At 46.7% G+C, this 16314-nt stretch overlaps 1 protein-coding gene across 2 annotated transcripts in view; it reads right to left on the bottom strand.

Moving 5' to 3' along the window:
• Window positions 1-16068, bottom strand: part of CEP89 (centrosomal protein 89) — a 93285-nt gene extending 77217 nt beyond the window's left edge. For both annotated transcript variants that reach the window (XM_044270369.1, XM_044270370.1), the window contains exons 1-5: window positions 15932-16068; window positions 15037-15143; window positions 14314-14472; window positions 12693-12873; window positions 4008-4107 (exon numbers count right to left, since the gene is read on the bottom strand). In XM_044270369.1, the coding sequence (XP_044126304.1) occupies window positions 4008-4107; window positions 12693-12873; window positions 14314-14472; window positions 15037-15143; window positions 15932-15970 (586 nt within the window). In that variant the 5' untranslated portion in view covers window positions 15971-16068. The remainder of the gene's footprint in view (window positions 1-4007; window positions 4108-12692; window positions 12874-14313; window positions 14473-15036; window positions 15144-15931) is intronic.
• Between the last annotated feature and the right edge of the window lie 246 nt (window positions 16069-16314).

A 16314-nucleotide genomic window follows, 5' to 3' on the forward strand; every position in this document is an offset into this window, starting at 1 on the left:
TACATATACAGAGGTGCACACACTTATAGATTCAAAAAACACACGCAGGTATGTGCACAAATGCTTGCAAACGAACCAAGGATTGTATATGGAGGAGCAGTGATAATGGTCAGGATTGGCAGTTACATGGTTAAAAGTAACCATGGCTGTGGATGCTGGCAATATGCTATGAAAAGGTAAGGGGGGTGGGCATGTGAGAGGATGATGTAAACTATGCTACGGTATTCTGTGAGTATTTCTGTGAGTATTCTGTGAGCACCGACCACCACTTAAACACCCGCCTACACTAGTGTTGTGTCTATGCTTGCACAACCATTACCTCTTTTTAAACAAGAAACCATTACCCTATCAGCGCCTCTCATGCTAAAACTAACTTAGTAAGTGTATATTAGATGCAGAGCGGCCATGAGCGTTGTGTTCTGGCCCTTTGTCCTTCCCTGCTATAACTTGATGGGTCTCAACATTTCCCTTCTGCAGGAGCGCGGCAGATAAAACAGAGTTGAAATGCAGGACACACGAATCTTATAAGTGCAGCATTTCATCAGCAAACTACAAATGACAGAAGCGCTGAAGATCTCTGATGAAGAGGTTGAGAGAGGGATTAATCAGGATCGTAAATGATTATGTTTTTTACTGTCCTTCGCTGCTGGAGGAGGCTGAATAAGAAACATAAAAACATTTTTATGATGGATTCATCGCTGTAGAAATGATCATTTCTAGCAGGGAAAAATAAAATAAAATAAAAAAATCACAAATGTCTGAGCTAAATCTAATCCTACGCCTGTGATCTGCTTAATTATGTATAATATTTCCTGTGAATTACATAAGTGTCTGGCATTGACATAGCTGCGCATAACACACGGGTGGGGGGGGAAGGTTAGTCAGGACAGCAGGGAGCAAGAACCTGGTCAGGGTTCTTGCTCCCTGCTGTCCTGACTTCTCCACCAGTTGCCTGCACCACTCTGTCCTGGCTCCCCGACCAGGTTCTTACTCCCTGCTGTCCTGACTTCTCCATCAGTTGCCTGCACAACTCCGTCCTGGCTCCCCGGCCAGGTTCTTGCTCCCTGCTGTCCTGACTTCTCCACCAGTTGCCTGCACCACTCTGTCCTGGCTCCCTGACCAGGTTCTTACTCCCTGCTGTCCTGACTAACCACACCCGTGTGTTATGCTCGGCTATGTCAATGCCAGACACTTATGTAATTCACAGGAAATATTATACATAATTAAGCAGATCACAGGCGTAGGATTAGATTTAGGAGCCAGGACGGAGTGGTAGCCAGGACGGAGTGGCGCAGGCAAATGGTGGAGAAGTCAGGACAGCAGGGAGCAAAAACCTGGTCGGGGAGCCAGGACGGAGTGGTGCAGGCAAATGGTGGAGAAGTCAGGACAGCAGGGAGCAAGAACCTGGTTGGGGAGCCAGGACGGAGTGGTGCAGGCAACTGGTGGAGAAGTCAGGACAGCAGGGAGCAAGAACCTGGTTGGGGAGCCAGGACGGAGTGGTGCAGGCAACTGGTGGAGCAGTCAGGACAGCTAGAACCTGGTTGCGGAGTCAGGACAGAAAAGCACACCTGGTCAAGGAGCCAGAATAATAAGCTCTCTCACTGCAAACACTAATTTCATATCATAGTCTTGACAGTCTCTACTAGCAGTAAATTGTGTCAGTGTACATGTAGGGGTCTGTGCCAAACACAACATCCCTCTTTAATGAATAGTTTATAACCCGGTCTGAAATATAATATTTGATGGCACATAGGACACAAAAAAAAACAACAACAACAACAACAACAACAACTGCGTTCTGAAAATAAAAAAATAAAAAAATTGACACGACAGGAAATCTATAGCGTCTGGCGGCAGAGACACAAGAATAGAGAGACTGATCTTTTCCTTGTCAAATCAATCAGGTAAATGATACTTTGCTTGTAAAGGTCTTCCAAGATTTAATTGCCATGGCATTTAGAAAAAGCTGCAGGTTTAATTAATCTAACACAACCGATGCTTCCAGACCTAAAGGAGAAATACCCATCTGACTCCTCATGGTCTCGAGATCAATATATTGTAGTCATTCAGTTATACGACCCCGGAGAACATTACAAGTTTAGATTTAACTGGGGATTGGAAAATTCCCCAAAAGTTTTTTGAGCAGCCAAAATTCCCACTACTCATAACTTGTGACCACTAACAAATCGTAATATTACTCGAGTAGAAGAAATATTGCGAAATTGTATACACCTATTAGATTACCATATGGAGCGGTTATTCGGTTACAGTTGATATAAACTCACTGATACTGTAATGATGATAAATGGAAGAGGTCACAATATTAGAGGTAGGAGAAGATTATTGGGGAAGCTTGTACAAATGAAAGGGGGCTCTAGGACCCTGATTAGCGGCCTCTAGCCTGGATACCAGGTGAGATACGGTTGGTCATGGAGGCATACAGGTTCAGCACGGTATCCTGCAGCACATTTGCCCTCAGAGGTTACAGCTGGGCCTGTAGATCCTGCACACTTGTAGGTTGGTGAAGCTTGTATCCCAGCAGGTCCCATAAATGCTGGTAACTGGCAGCAGTGTTGTAATCGGTAGAAGACAATCCTGGGAATCCCCTGCAGTGTGTGGGTATCCGTTATCAAGCTGAAAAAATGCCAGTTGTCAGCCCTGCCATGAGAGGAGCATATGTGGCGGCAGGATGTGCTCCACATATCACTGTCCGTGACCTCGTATCACTACTCGGGGTGGCGGACTGTCATAGGCAATGGTTCCACAGATCATCACACCAGCAGTTGTCAGACCGGCCATGAGAGGAGCACATGTGGCGGCAGGATGTCCCGCACATATCACTGTCCGTGGCCTCGTATCACTACTCGGGGTGACGGACTGTCGTAGGCGATGGTTCCGCAGAGCACCACACCAGCAGTTGTCAGACCAGCCATGAGAGGAACACATGTGGCTGCAGGATGTCCCGCACATATATCTCAGTCAGTATCGTCGTATCACTACAAGGAGGTGACTGACTGTCGTATGCGATGGCTCCCAGCAGTTGGGGCAGTGCGTGACTCCATAGCAAAGGCAGAATTGAAGCGCTCATCATGAGGCCTCTATACTCAAACCCAACTGTAGTGGGATTGAAACGGAACCTGGATTTGTCGCTTGATGCGGCTCCAGTACAGAGCAGTTCAGGTTTTTTGTTCATGACACCACTGCAAACAAAGCGGTGGATGGCTGTCAATCGCAGGACACGTAATGAACGCTATGACACCAAGGTTCCTTCTACTAACCTCCTGGAAATGGTTTTGGCTGAGACAAGGGTGTGTAATGAAGGGGCCAACTGTGTCCAATTGGTGGATAACCAAACTGTAGGAGGCATTCATGCTTGTCATCAGATCAAACAATCCTGTCTGGACCATGCAGAGCCAGTTCTCCATGTGTGCACGTGTCCTCACTTAACTACTGCCCCCAACAAGTCTTTGAAGCGACCATCCTTCTTCTCTCAGTGCATCGTAGAGGCATGACTAGTAGTCAACGATCTCTCACCAAGAGGTAGACAACCCAAAAGTAGCCTCTGAGAGTCTTTTTATAGGACAGAGGGAAAAGCACTTTTAGGGCCTCTTGTGGCGAGACACAGAGTCTAATCGGACCACACCTTAATCCATTTACATATCTGCCTGAAGCATTTTCACTAATATGACATTTCTATCTGGGTGCATTATTTTTTATCAATGAGCGCAATTTGAGCACTTTATGACACTGTAATTTGGGCTTCATAACATTCGATATAAGGCAAATCCTGGCGGACTGTAGTTATCAGTGGGCAAAGATGTGACCTTGCAATTTTTGGTGTAAGAAGCCACTTAGTATACGCTACCTCAGGGCATCAGAAAATGCAGGTAGTTCACTGTAAACCAGTATAATGACCAGTTTACATTAAACCTGATATCCAGCACAGTGGGTCATGAAGCTACAAACACAGGCACTGCCCGTACCCTGCCGCCCTCCCTGCATCAGACCTTCTGTGGTGTGCAACTCCGATTCTGCTGGATAATTGACGACTTCAGGAGATGACCGTCCACCTTCCACATCCGCTCTTTCCGGGGGTTTTGTCTTCTTCTGCAAGGAAATAAAAAGTTTTATTGTAATTTTAAATCAAGTAAAATGCTATTTCTAACAGAAGATTTTCAGAGTAAGACATAAGGCAGTGGGTGTGGAGGAAAGACTTTAAGACCCATTTAGACTACATGGACATGACACATTAAAAGGGATCTCCAGCTGCGTTAAAAAAAAAAAATAAAAAAAAAAAAAAGGAGCAGAATTAGTGTAACCATTCAGCTAATCACAGGCCACAACGGTGACAACTCTCAGCCAGTGATTGTCAAGAAGGACTAAGAAGCAGGGGACCCAGCGAGCGCCAGAATGGCAGGGTGGGAGAATTGGAAGGGGAGTATAATATTTTTGTTTTAAGCCATTCTGCCACTTTCTTAAAATATTTTTTCCAGAACAGAGCAGGGGTCGGGCTCCATTCAGATAGCCAAACTCCCATAAAAATAAATGGAGCTCCCGTGCAGATACCCAACTGGCCGCTCCGTTCATTTCAGGAAGGGAAGCAGTGCCACGGGGTACAAGGAGCCCTTTCTCATTATCAGTCGGGGTCCCAGTGGTAATCTAATATTTAACCACTTGCCTGTGAATAAGGGATAACTTTATATAACTGGAATTAGGGGTGGGCGATATAAACGATATTATCGCCACAAAATCAGGTCAGGTCCCTCCCAGTGTATGCTGGGAAGAAGACGCGGTCCGTCTCCTGCGGACTTCATCAGCCAGCCGCGCACCCTGCAAGAAAGGTAGGTATATTAGCAGGGGCCCGAATCTACCGGGGGGTGAATGGCTATGGCATGGGGCTGATGGCGCTGGCTGGTTGACTGGTGGACATGGATGATGATGGCCATGTAATTTGTATACATACAGAAGAAAATAATATATTGCGATACATTGTTATATCGCATATGCTTCAAATTATATGGCAATATAGATTTTAGGCCATATCGCCCAGCCCTAACTGGAATACCTGTTTATTACTTCCAGGCATACCACAGAGCAGATCTATGCTTCAAGACTCCGGTGAGTATGTTGCCTCTTGCCCACGACCGCATGCCCTCTGAGATATACGGTCTGTGAGCGGGCCATATGTCCTGGAGCGGCATCGATTGTGTGCACGGCATCACAGATTACAATGATGCTGTGCACGTCGGGCCGCCCGCGGGACTATTGTCCCGCACTCATAGGATCATATGAGTGTGGGACAATAGCCCTGCGGGCGGCCCGACTTCCACAGCATCATTGTAATCCTGTGTACTCATGCGCGCAGGGTCAATGCCGCTCCAGTACATATGGCCCGCTCACGGACCATATATATCTCGAAGGGCATGCGGTCATGGGCAAGAGGCCTTAAAGTGTATCAAGATATCAACGTATCCTCTCCCTGATCCACAGAATAAGGGATAAGATTCTGATCAAAGAGATTCGACCACAGGGAACCTCACTGATCATGAGAACAAGGGTCACAGGTCTGGCGGATCAATGGAACAGTAGTCCCAAAAACAATGAATGAATTGGCGGTGGTGGTCCCCTTGGCCAAATGCTTTACCTCCCTTTCCTGTGGATAGGAGAGAACTTTATATCTTGGCACAAACCCTATAAAACCACATCAGTAGTAATAAGTCCGAGCAACTGGAATGATACTTTCTCCTGAAGAGAATGATGTTTCGATTTCTGACTTTCTCAATTCGAAAGCCAGTCAGATGAGTAGTAAAACGCCTTCGAGAGAAAATCCGACAAGTCCAGTTTCTCTGACTTCTGGTATACCATGATCTGGATGAATAAGAACCTTCACAGACCTCTTAGACCTTGTAGCCTGCTCTCGCAGTCATCTGCACACCTCCACATTTAGAAGCAGAGCGCCACCGGCTGGCAGCACTCTATACCATGCTTAGTAGGGGCTGTGAATGCAGTATCTCCCTTTGTCTGGTAATGATTCTCACAAACATTTTGGTGTGAATGCGAATGACTCCATTAAAGCTGTGAATGAGTATACTTCCAGCCTATGTGTGTTTGCAACCACCTGGTAAGCGTGAAGACGCCAACATACCATATGACATGCTGTGAAACTACAACTCCCAGCATGCACACTTACTTGGCTGTGATTCTAGGAGTTGTAGATTCAGAACAGCTGGAGTTGCTGGAGGTCGCCGATCACTGCCAAAAGACGATACAGCAATGATGGACATCTAGCACCTACAGGAAGCCGGCAGAAAAAGCTCTTCACACTGCCAGAGCCCTACCCCGTACTGACACGGAGCAACAGCTCTGAAACAGTCCCGCCTACTGATGGGTGTCTCTGGTTTTGTTTTGGACACTGACTCAAAGGGGTCCTCTCACTTCAGCAAGTAGCATTTTTCATGTAGAGAAAGTTAACACAAGGCACTTACTAATGTATTGTGATTGTCCATATTGCCTCCTTTGCTGGCTGGATTCAATTTTCCCATCACATTATACACTGCTCGCTTCCATGGTTACGACCACCCTTCAATCCATCAGTGGTGGTCATGCTTGCACACCGTAGGAAAAAGCCCCGTTCTCTCTGGTGGATGGGACCATGTGAATGCACATAGGCTGGTGTTTTTTCCTATAATGTCCAAGTACGACCACCACTGATGGATTGCAGGGTGGTTATAACCATGGAAATGAGCAGTATATAATGTGATAGAAAAATGAATCCAGCCAGCAAAGGAAGCAATATGGACATTCACTATACATTAGTAAGTGCCTTGTATTCACTTCCTTCACATAATAAATGCTATTTGCTGAAGCGACACAACCTCTTTAAAGGGTAGCTGGCATTAGGCCTTATGCACACGACCGTTCCGATTTTTGCAGCCCATTGTAGAAATGCCTATTCTTGTCCGCAAAACGGACAAGAATAGGACATGTTATTTTTTATTTTTTTGCGGGGGCCACGGAACAGAACAACAGATGCGGACAGCACACAGAGCGCTGTCTGCATCTTTTGCGGCCCCAATTAAGTGAATGGATCCGCATCCGATGTGGACCAGAACTACGGTCGTGTGCATGAAGCCTTACAGAGAGGCTTTGCAGGATATTTGCACAGCACTGCATTTCCGTATCTGACCCGCAGGCGTTCTTGGAAGTTTTTAGCACAATGCCCAAGCTATGAAGCTGCCAGGAATGTGATGTGGGACAATCAATAAAAATTATCAGAATATCAGCGTACAACTTCCTGCACTGCAACAGCAATAGACAAACATAAGAGCTATGGCATTTTGAATAAGCCGAGGTGTTTTTTTCTCCTTTACGTATATAAAGCAATGTACAATGAAAAGTCCCAATCTCTCAGCATTTTCATGATCGCCATCCATGAATGGTAACATTCTGGTTCAAATAGAAGTTTCTCACAGCTGACAGTTGTTTCCCAAGGACAGGAGTCTGAAAAGACATCCATTCATCCAGAACAGTGTTTATCCAGAGGAAGGCATTTTTTTCTCATTCTAGCTAAAAAATACTTTCCAACTCCAAATCTGGCAACTAGAATAACTCCCTGGATCAGGGACTCAGTAATCTAGTTAGTAGTCACAGGATTATTAGTCTCCAGAAATCTAGTAGCTATATCCTGTAATATTATTACCCTCCAGAAATACATCCAGGCGCCTCCTGAACTCACCATCACCACCTCCTCAGGCAGAGAGCTCCATAGTCTCACTGCTCTTACCGTAAAGAATCCTCTTCTATGTTTGTGGACAAACCTTCTTTCTTCCAGATGCAGAGGATGTCCCCTCGTCCTGGATACATATACAGTACAAACCAAAAGTTTGGACACACCTTCTCATTCAAAGAGTTTTCTTTATTTTCACGACTATAAAAATTGTAGATTCGCACTGAAGGCATCAAAACTATGAATTAACACATGTGGAATTATATACATAACAAAAAAGTGTGAAACAACTGAAAATATGTCATATTCTAGGTTCTTCAAAGTAGCCACCTTTTGCTTTGATTACTGCTTTGCACACTCTTGGCATTCTCTTGATGAGCTTCAAGAGGTAGTCACCTGAAATGGTTTTCACTTGACAGGTGTCCCCTGTCAGGTTTAATAAGTGGGATTTCTTGCCTTATAAATGGGGTTGGGACCATCAGTTGCGTTGTGGAGAAGTCAGGTGGTTTGTATTATGGCAAGAAAAAAGCAGCTAAGTGAAGAAAAACGAGTGGCCATCATTACTTTAAGAAATGAAGGTCAGTCAGTCCGAAAAATTGGGAAAACTTTGAAAGTGTCCCCAAGTGCAGTCACAAAAACCATCAAGCACTACAAAGAAACTGTCTCACATGCGGACCGCCCCAGGAAAGGAAGACCAAGAGTCACCTCTGCTGCGGAGGATAAGTTCATCCGAGTCACCAGCCTCAGAAATCGCAGGGTAACAGCAACTCAGATTAGAGACCAGGTCAATGCCACACAGAGTTCTAGCAGCAGACACATCTCTAGAACAACTGTTAAGAGGAGACTGTGTGAATCAGGCCTTCATGGTAGAATATCTGCTAGGAAACCACTGCTAAGGACAGGCAACAAGCAGAAGAGACTTGTTTGGGCTAAAGAACACAAGGAATGGACATTAGACCAGTGGGAATCTGTGCTTTGGTCTGATGAGTCCAAATTTGAGATCTTTGGTTCCAACCACCGTGTCTTTGTGCGACGCAGAAAAGGTGAACGGATGGACTCTACATGCCTGGTTCCCACCGTGAAGCATGGAGGAGGAGGTGTGATGGTGCTTTGCTGGGGACACTGTTGGGGATTTATTCAAAATTGAAGGCATACTGAACCAGCATGGCTACCACAGCATCTTGCAGCGGCATGCTATTCCACCCGGTTTGCGTTTAGTTGGACCATCATTTATTTTTTAACAGGACAATGACCCCAAACACACCTCCAGGCTGTGTAAGGGCTATTTGACCATGAAGGAGAGTGATGGGGTGCTGCGCCAGATGACCTGGCCTCCACAGTCACCGGACCTGAACCCAATCGAGATGGTTCGGGGTGAGCTGGACCGCAGAGTGAAGGCAAAAGGGCCAACAAGTGCTAAGCATCTCTCCTTCAAGACTGTTGGAAGACCATTTCAGGTGACTACCTCTTGAAGCTCATCAAGAGAATGCCAAGAGTGTGCAAAGCAGTAATCAAAGCAAAAGGTGGCTACTTTGAAGAACCTAGAATGACATATTTTCAGTTGTTTCACACTTTTTTGCTATGTATATAATTCCACATGTGTTAATTCATAGTTTTGATGCCTTCAGTGTGAATCTACAATTTTCATAGTCATGAAAATAAAGAAAACTCTTTGAATGAGAAGAAGAGGTGTCCAAACTTTTGGTCTGCACTGTAGATGATGGGAGAGATCTCTGTACTGACCCCTGATATATTTATACATTATTAGATCTCCCCCTCAGTCGTCTTTAAACTGAATAACCCTAATTTTGATAAGCCTTTCTAGGACCTGTAGTCCACCCATTCCAGTTATTACTTTAGTTGCCCTCCTCTGAACTCTCCCCAGCTCTGCTATGTCTGTCAAATCAAGGTAGTAGTAAGTGTCGCTAGATCTGCAGATGATAACATTTTCAAGCACCTTGCTCCAATATGTGGCAGGTGGGACGGGCATAAAAAAACAAGATTGAAAGCAAAATGTAGCCACATGAAACCTCAAAAATCAGAGCAAGTCACGTAGGATGATTGTACGACGCCTCCTGTTCATTGACGTGCCAGTTAAGGACACTGTCGCAACAGAGAGCAGAACCCTTGACCTGAGAGACCTTGGTTTATCACTCCGGCAGATCGCTATGCGCCTAGGCCGAGATGTCAGTACTGTTCAATTTTGCGCGTCCTGGCGGGTGGGAGAAAGGCTTTAAAGTGAAATAAAACCAATAGGCCGTCTGATTAGAAGGATGGAGCCTAGGGATCTATTCTGTACTGCAAGTGAAACTGCACGTCACATCCCAAGCCTAGGGCGGCAAAGAGCGTCCACACAAACCATCCAAAGCGCGTCTGCATGACACTGGGCAACAAGCCAGCAATCCAGCTACAGGTGTTCACAGACGTCACACCACCACTCACAAAGGCTGACGGTGTACAGCAATATGGCAATGGAGGCTGGAATCCTCTTCAGTAAAGAGTCCCACTTTTGTCTTGGAAGCAGTGATAGATGGAGATTGGTCTGGTGACCACACCGGTCCTAACCCCGGGATTATGGTGTGGGAAGTTATAATAAAGGAGAACCCCTCTAGGTACAGTAACAGCTCGGTGTTACATTGATTTGGTTGTGGAACCAGTGATGCGGCCATTTTTCCACAGGACAATGCCAGGCCGCATGTTGCTCGTGCTACTGTGAGCAGCCTGCATGGCCTAACTGTACTACCATGGACTTGTCTCCCACTGAGCACATCTGGGACGTCACTGATCAGCAACTGCAAAGCGAGCTGCCATCAGCGGATCTTAATGATTTGCTTGCCCGAGGGCATTCAGCGTGGTAGAGCATTCCTCAGACAACCATTCATAACCTCAGTGATAGCATGCCAAGGCGTGTAAGCGCACTTATCTCTGCACGTGGCGCTCATACTTGATACTGAATAAAGTAAGATGCTTTGAATATTTTGTTTCCGTTTTTTCATCATTTGCATATCATTAATGTGTCTATCTGCCCTGTGATTTCCATAATTTCATGGCTTTTACTTCTTGGTGTTACAGCTTCAATGTTGAGGAGTGTAAATTGAAAAGGGTCCCAACACTGAGCCACTAGTACAGAAACCTTCGGCACTCCAGCTGTGGTTAAACTACAGCACCCAGAATGCATACCCGCTTCACTCTTCTCCGAACTCCCATAGGGAATGAAGCATGCTGAGAGTTGTAGTTTCACGACAGCTGGGGCACCAGAGGTTGCCGAGACCTGCACTAGTAATTGTGACCCAATCTGAGGATGCACCCTTAATAACCTGGTCAGCACCATGACATGCACTGCACACGGAGAGATGCAATTGAACTGAAAGTATCTCCACGATTATAATGAGCCATTAGATAATAATCTCTGCGTCAACTTGTATCACAAATTTGTTTGAGACTCCGAGCGTTGATTTGTACAAATAATTCATCTCGAATGTTTTTGCATGATCTAATTACTGTCAAAATAATTCAGGACTTGGCGAAAATTAGAGAAATATCTTATGCAATGAGTTGATCTGAAAGCCGAATGTCAAAATTTATGTGGCAAATGTGAAATGCTGAATACATATTTTTATGACCAGTGTAAATCCTCCGTAAAAGCAGCCCCTCAATCGAAAGCAATGCTGCATCATCGCATCAGAGCTACAGCAGCCCTTTAAATGGACATTTAGTGCCATGTGGAATATTACTCTACACGACTACTATTCTTTATGATATAATAGGATGTGCTGTTTTATACCCAGCATTGACCTCCTGCTGCGCAGGGGAACTGCATCACAGGTCCAGTCAAGTAAATGGGGCCTTAAACTGCAGGGTGGCTGTGAGCGCCAGTGTGCTGGGATATATTAGAAGGGGGTACAGTGCTCAAGTATCGCCGAGTCCCCTTCATTCTTAGCATAGTGGATGGCCCAGAGGTCAGATCCCCAGCCATGATAAAGGCATGGCATACTCAAGCTATATGTCATCACTTCACAGGATGGGAAAACCCATTTCAAGGGGTTGTTATTTGGGGACTGGGGAGCTGATAAAAACAAGTGGATCTCGCTATGTCAGACGTTTGAATGGTTGGCACATAATTTATACATTACTGCTATAAGAGAAATCTACAGCCAGTTGCTCATTCCTCCAGTAATGCCAGCTGAACACTGGGCCAGAATCATTCCAAAAGGTGTCCCTTTAAATAAGGTTCTGCATATTTAGGCAACTTTGCCTTGAAGGCAACTTTTGATTATACTCTCAATCTCAAGTCTTAAAGGGGCTGTCTGAGATAATCGAATAGTGAGCCAAAGGCCAAGAAAAAGATAAAATAACAAAATATTCTGTTTAAACACTGAGCAAAGACCACGGAGGCAAGCAACTGACTGCAGCAGTTACGAGGGGGTATACAGGCACATCACTGCTGCAGCCATAAACAAAGCCTGGAGGAACGGACTGGAGCCTTGGGGAATTACATCAGGGCCTTAGGAGCTTTTGTTAATGTAGCACATTCCCGGTCTTTGTACCATTTTTGATTATCTCAGACAACCCCTTTCAAAGGACGGGGTGAAAAAAAAACGTGTATGTTATCACTGTATCTCATGTGTACAAAACCACTCCAAAAAATGATGAGTCCATGTTCAGTTCCACCCTTGTCACAGATCTTCAATTAGGCCTCATTCACACATCAGTGTTCGTCAGTGATTTCCATCAGTGATTGTGAGCCAAAACCAGGAGTGGAGCCTCCACAGACATAAGGAAGAAGGGAAGGATCTGCACCTGCTCTGGGTTTAGAGCCGCACCTGGTTTTGGCTCAAAATCACTGTCTGTTTGAATATAGCCTAAGATCTAGTGGCTGCCACAGTGCTCCCCGCACCGGCAATGTAGCCACGTCTGCTGAATGAGAAAGGACACCTATGGCTCATTACACGCTCCCGGGACTTACCTGTTTGGTCTTATGGGGAATGGCATACAGGGGTTCCTGTGTGGTGCTTTCATCTCTCCTCTGAGACACCTGCTCAATGTCAGACATCTGTTCCCCTGTGTCGTCGTCGTCGTCCTCAAACTCAAAAGACATGACCGGCGACCTTAGGTTTCCACGACTGGAATTGGCCTTCCAGTTTTGCCTAAACCAATTTTAGATGTTAGTACAAGAGGACGAACGTTTACAATCCACTTTATTATTTCCTTAAAGAAGAGGGCACGGCCTTCCCCTTAGCGGACATGATGAGAATCCGCAGACTAACGAAGCCCGAGAAATGCTCACACGGATTGATGTTACTCATGGATTACTCGAGGGGAGGCCATAAGCACAGAAGAATGCGCCTCCCAGAGACTATGTCAGATCTGCGCTCCGTCCAGACGCGTGACAGGAGAGACATTGATCAAGGCCTGTACGTCACAATTGTGAAGTAAAAAACAAAAAAAAACAAGCGGCGTGGCTCAGCGGAAGCGGTGTGGCTTTGTACCACTGCCGCATTTACTATAAATTTCGCCAGAAAGTGGCAGAAGTTATAGCTGAAGTCTATGCCATAGTAACCAATCAGATTCCACCTGTAATTTTTAGAGCGCCTTTGGAAAACGAAAGGATCCATCTGATTAGTTGCTATGGGCAACTAAGCCAGTTTTCCTTTGCACCAGTTTGCATTCAGTTTATTGGGTGTGTCCGAGATACAGGGTTACTGCCAGCTCAAAAAATCACATACCAACTAAAGCATAATGCCTGGCACGGCCGGTCCCCATATAATTAGCATAACTACTAAATCCCTTGCTGTAATGTGAAAAAAATCCATCTTTCTATCTGTATGCTGACGAGCACTCGGCCCGTGCCATCTAGTGCACCGTACACTGAAATCCCCCGCCTGCACCGACTGCACAAGACTGATAATAAAAGCTCCACATTGCGTCCACCTGTCCACTCTTCGTCTTCACCTCTATCCTTTTTAACTTTTCAAAGGCCACCGATTTGAAAGGTGTTGTGATAGCGGAGCGGACGCGGCTCAGCGATCAGTACTTCCCTCCAGTGCAGGACTTTGTGGTGCTGGAACTCGGCATGACGCTGCTCCCGGTCAGCGGGCAGAGTGAAGCCGCTCAGCTTATAGTTCATCTGGTGAGTAAATCGCTTACAGGACTCATATAGCGCCGTCTTGAAGGGGCTGACAGCAACTTATCCCCTACCTACAGGACAAGAGCTAAGTGTCTGAACAGTGGGGGTGCGCCCAGTGGGGGGGCTGCTGATCGGGACCCCTTTTGCCCCATTTGAATGGAGCAGAAGACACAAACACGTGTCCCACTTTTCATATCCGCAGTAGAAGCGCTCGTCTATCTCCAGCAGCCCCGTAAAGTTGGATGGAGTGTCGGACACGCATGCATGTCTGCCGCAGCATTCAAACTGGGATCATGGGTCCCTATTTTAGCGATGGGCGTGGGCCCTAGCAGTTGGACCCCCACACATCAGAAACTTCTCCCCTGTCTTTTAGATGATCAGTTTAAACAAACTGCAGAACCCCTTTAACCAACTGGAATACCCCTTTAAGAGGTAAGACATAAAGGGACACCAAGCTTACTGTATTTCCAGATCCCTGGCTGTGGCGTAGGGCTCGATCTGATCAGTTCTGTCCATGTAAGTGCTGTCATTCTCAGAGTAGGATCTCTGGCGTGGTTGGGGTATTGCAATTGTCCGACCAGTTAAAGAAGTCATCAAAATGGCGGCAGCAAGAGCGGACCTAGAGAGCAAGGAAACAAAAAAACTGGTTTATTAAAGCTCTTATTTACCAGTAAGTAAAATAAAAAATTAAACAAAGACATGAACGCCGCGATCAGTGCAGCATTAGAAGTAAACGCCTGGTTGTCATTGATATTTTTTTTCCCCATTGAAGACATCAGGGAAAACGTGTTTTACACCAATGGCGCAGTTTGACGGCTTCACATGAACAGGATTTTTAAAAATGTAATTGTAAAACAGAACATTTACCCTTTGCTGTAAACGATCGCAGTGGTTTAAAAATGCAGCAAAAGGTTCGTGTGAGAGACAAAGACAGGGCAAAGTCACCGAAGCGGTAAAAAAATATATAATAATAAAAATTCTACGCTAAGGCGTCATGCTAATCGCGATATTTCTGAAAAACAAGACTGGATTTCCCTAAAACCAGAACTTCGTTCACCTCACAGTTGTAGAGTCCAATAGACACCCCTAGAAGTAGAGACACCCCTAGAACACCCAGACACACACATGAGGCGACTGCACACGAAGGGGAAATACAAAAAAAATAAATAAGAAAGACACCTACCTGGGTCTCTCCGGAGAAGGGTTGGGGCTACGTGGGGGAGGGGTGCGAGGGACAGCAGATCGGGGAGCTACCGTAGCTGCAGGAATGAGGCCGTGGGCTATGTGTTTCTAAGCACAGATAAAACAAGCAAAAAAACAGCAAAATCAAACAACAAAAATACATGAAGATCATCCATACATTGTATAAGCGAGCGAGTCATGTGACGTCAGGAGACACGGAGAGGAGTAATATGATATCACTAAGTATATGACACGCGGTATACGACGCACCCAGTATACGCCACGGTGTACGACGCATTATCAGAAGCGTTATCACACGCGGTATACGACACACCCAGTATACGCCGCGGGGTGTGCAATGAGTTATCCGAAGCGGTGTACGACACGTTGATGCACGCGGTATGCGACGCGCGCTGTGTAGGCGACGCGCGCGACGCAGGCTGTGTGCGCGACGCAGGCTGTGTGCGCGACGCGCGCGACGCAGGCTGTGTGCGCGACGCGCGCGACGCAGGCTGTGTGCGCGACGCGCGCGACGCAGGCTGTGTGCGCGACGCGCGCGACGCAGGCTGTGTGCGCGACGCGCGCGACGCAGGCTGTGTGCGCGACGCGCGCGACGCAGGCTGTGTGCGCGACGCGCGCGACGCAGGCTGTGTGCGCGACGCGCGCGACGCAGGCTGTGTGCGCGACGCGCGCGACGCAGGCTGTGTGCGCGACGCGCGCGACGCAGGCTGTGTGCGCGACGCGCGCGACGCAGGCTGTGTAGGCGACGCGCTATCACTAGTGTTGTCACACACAGTACATGACATCAATACGCAGAGGACAGACAGGTAAGATCACATCATGTCAGGAAGCCGCCACACGTCCAGTCCACCACACCGACCACAACAACTACTCACAAACTGGTTGTCTCGTCGCCTCCTGAACGGGAAGGACATGTTGCCTCGTCCTCTGGGGCGCCCGTTATTTCTCCACACAAGATCTCCCAGTCTCTACCAGTCTCTTCAACAGCCGCTTCCTGAGGGACACCTGGGGATCATCGCCTCCTCCCATTGGCCAGCCTTTACGTTCTGACCAATCAGCGTGCGCGATACTCGTGTCCCTAGTAACCGGACGCGTCGCTGACAGGGAGAAAAGTTTCGCAAGCAAAACTAATGGGCGTGGTACGAGAAGACCCGCCCCCTAACATCGAGCGATACATTGATTGGCCGCTTCAGGGTGAGCAAACGTTCGTTGTCCAATCAGCTTTAAGGCAGTGATATTGGCGGTTCTTTGGTAAGAG

This window comes from Bufo gargarizans, chromosome 10 (genome assembly GCF_014858855.1).
Source record: "Bufo gargarizans isolate SCDJY-AF-19 chromosome 10, ASM1485885v1, whole genome shotgun sequence".
Lineage (NCBI taxonomy): Eukaryota > Metazoa > Chordata > Amphibia > Anura > Bufonidae > Bufo > Bufo gargarizans.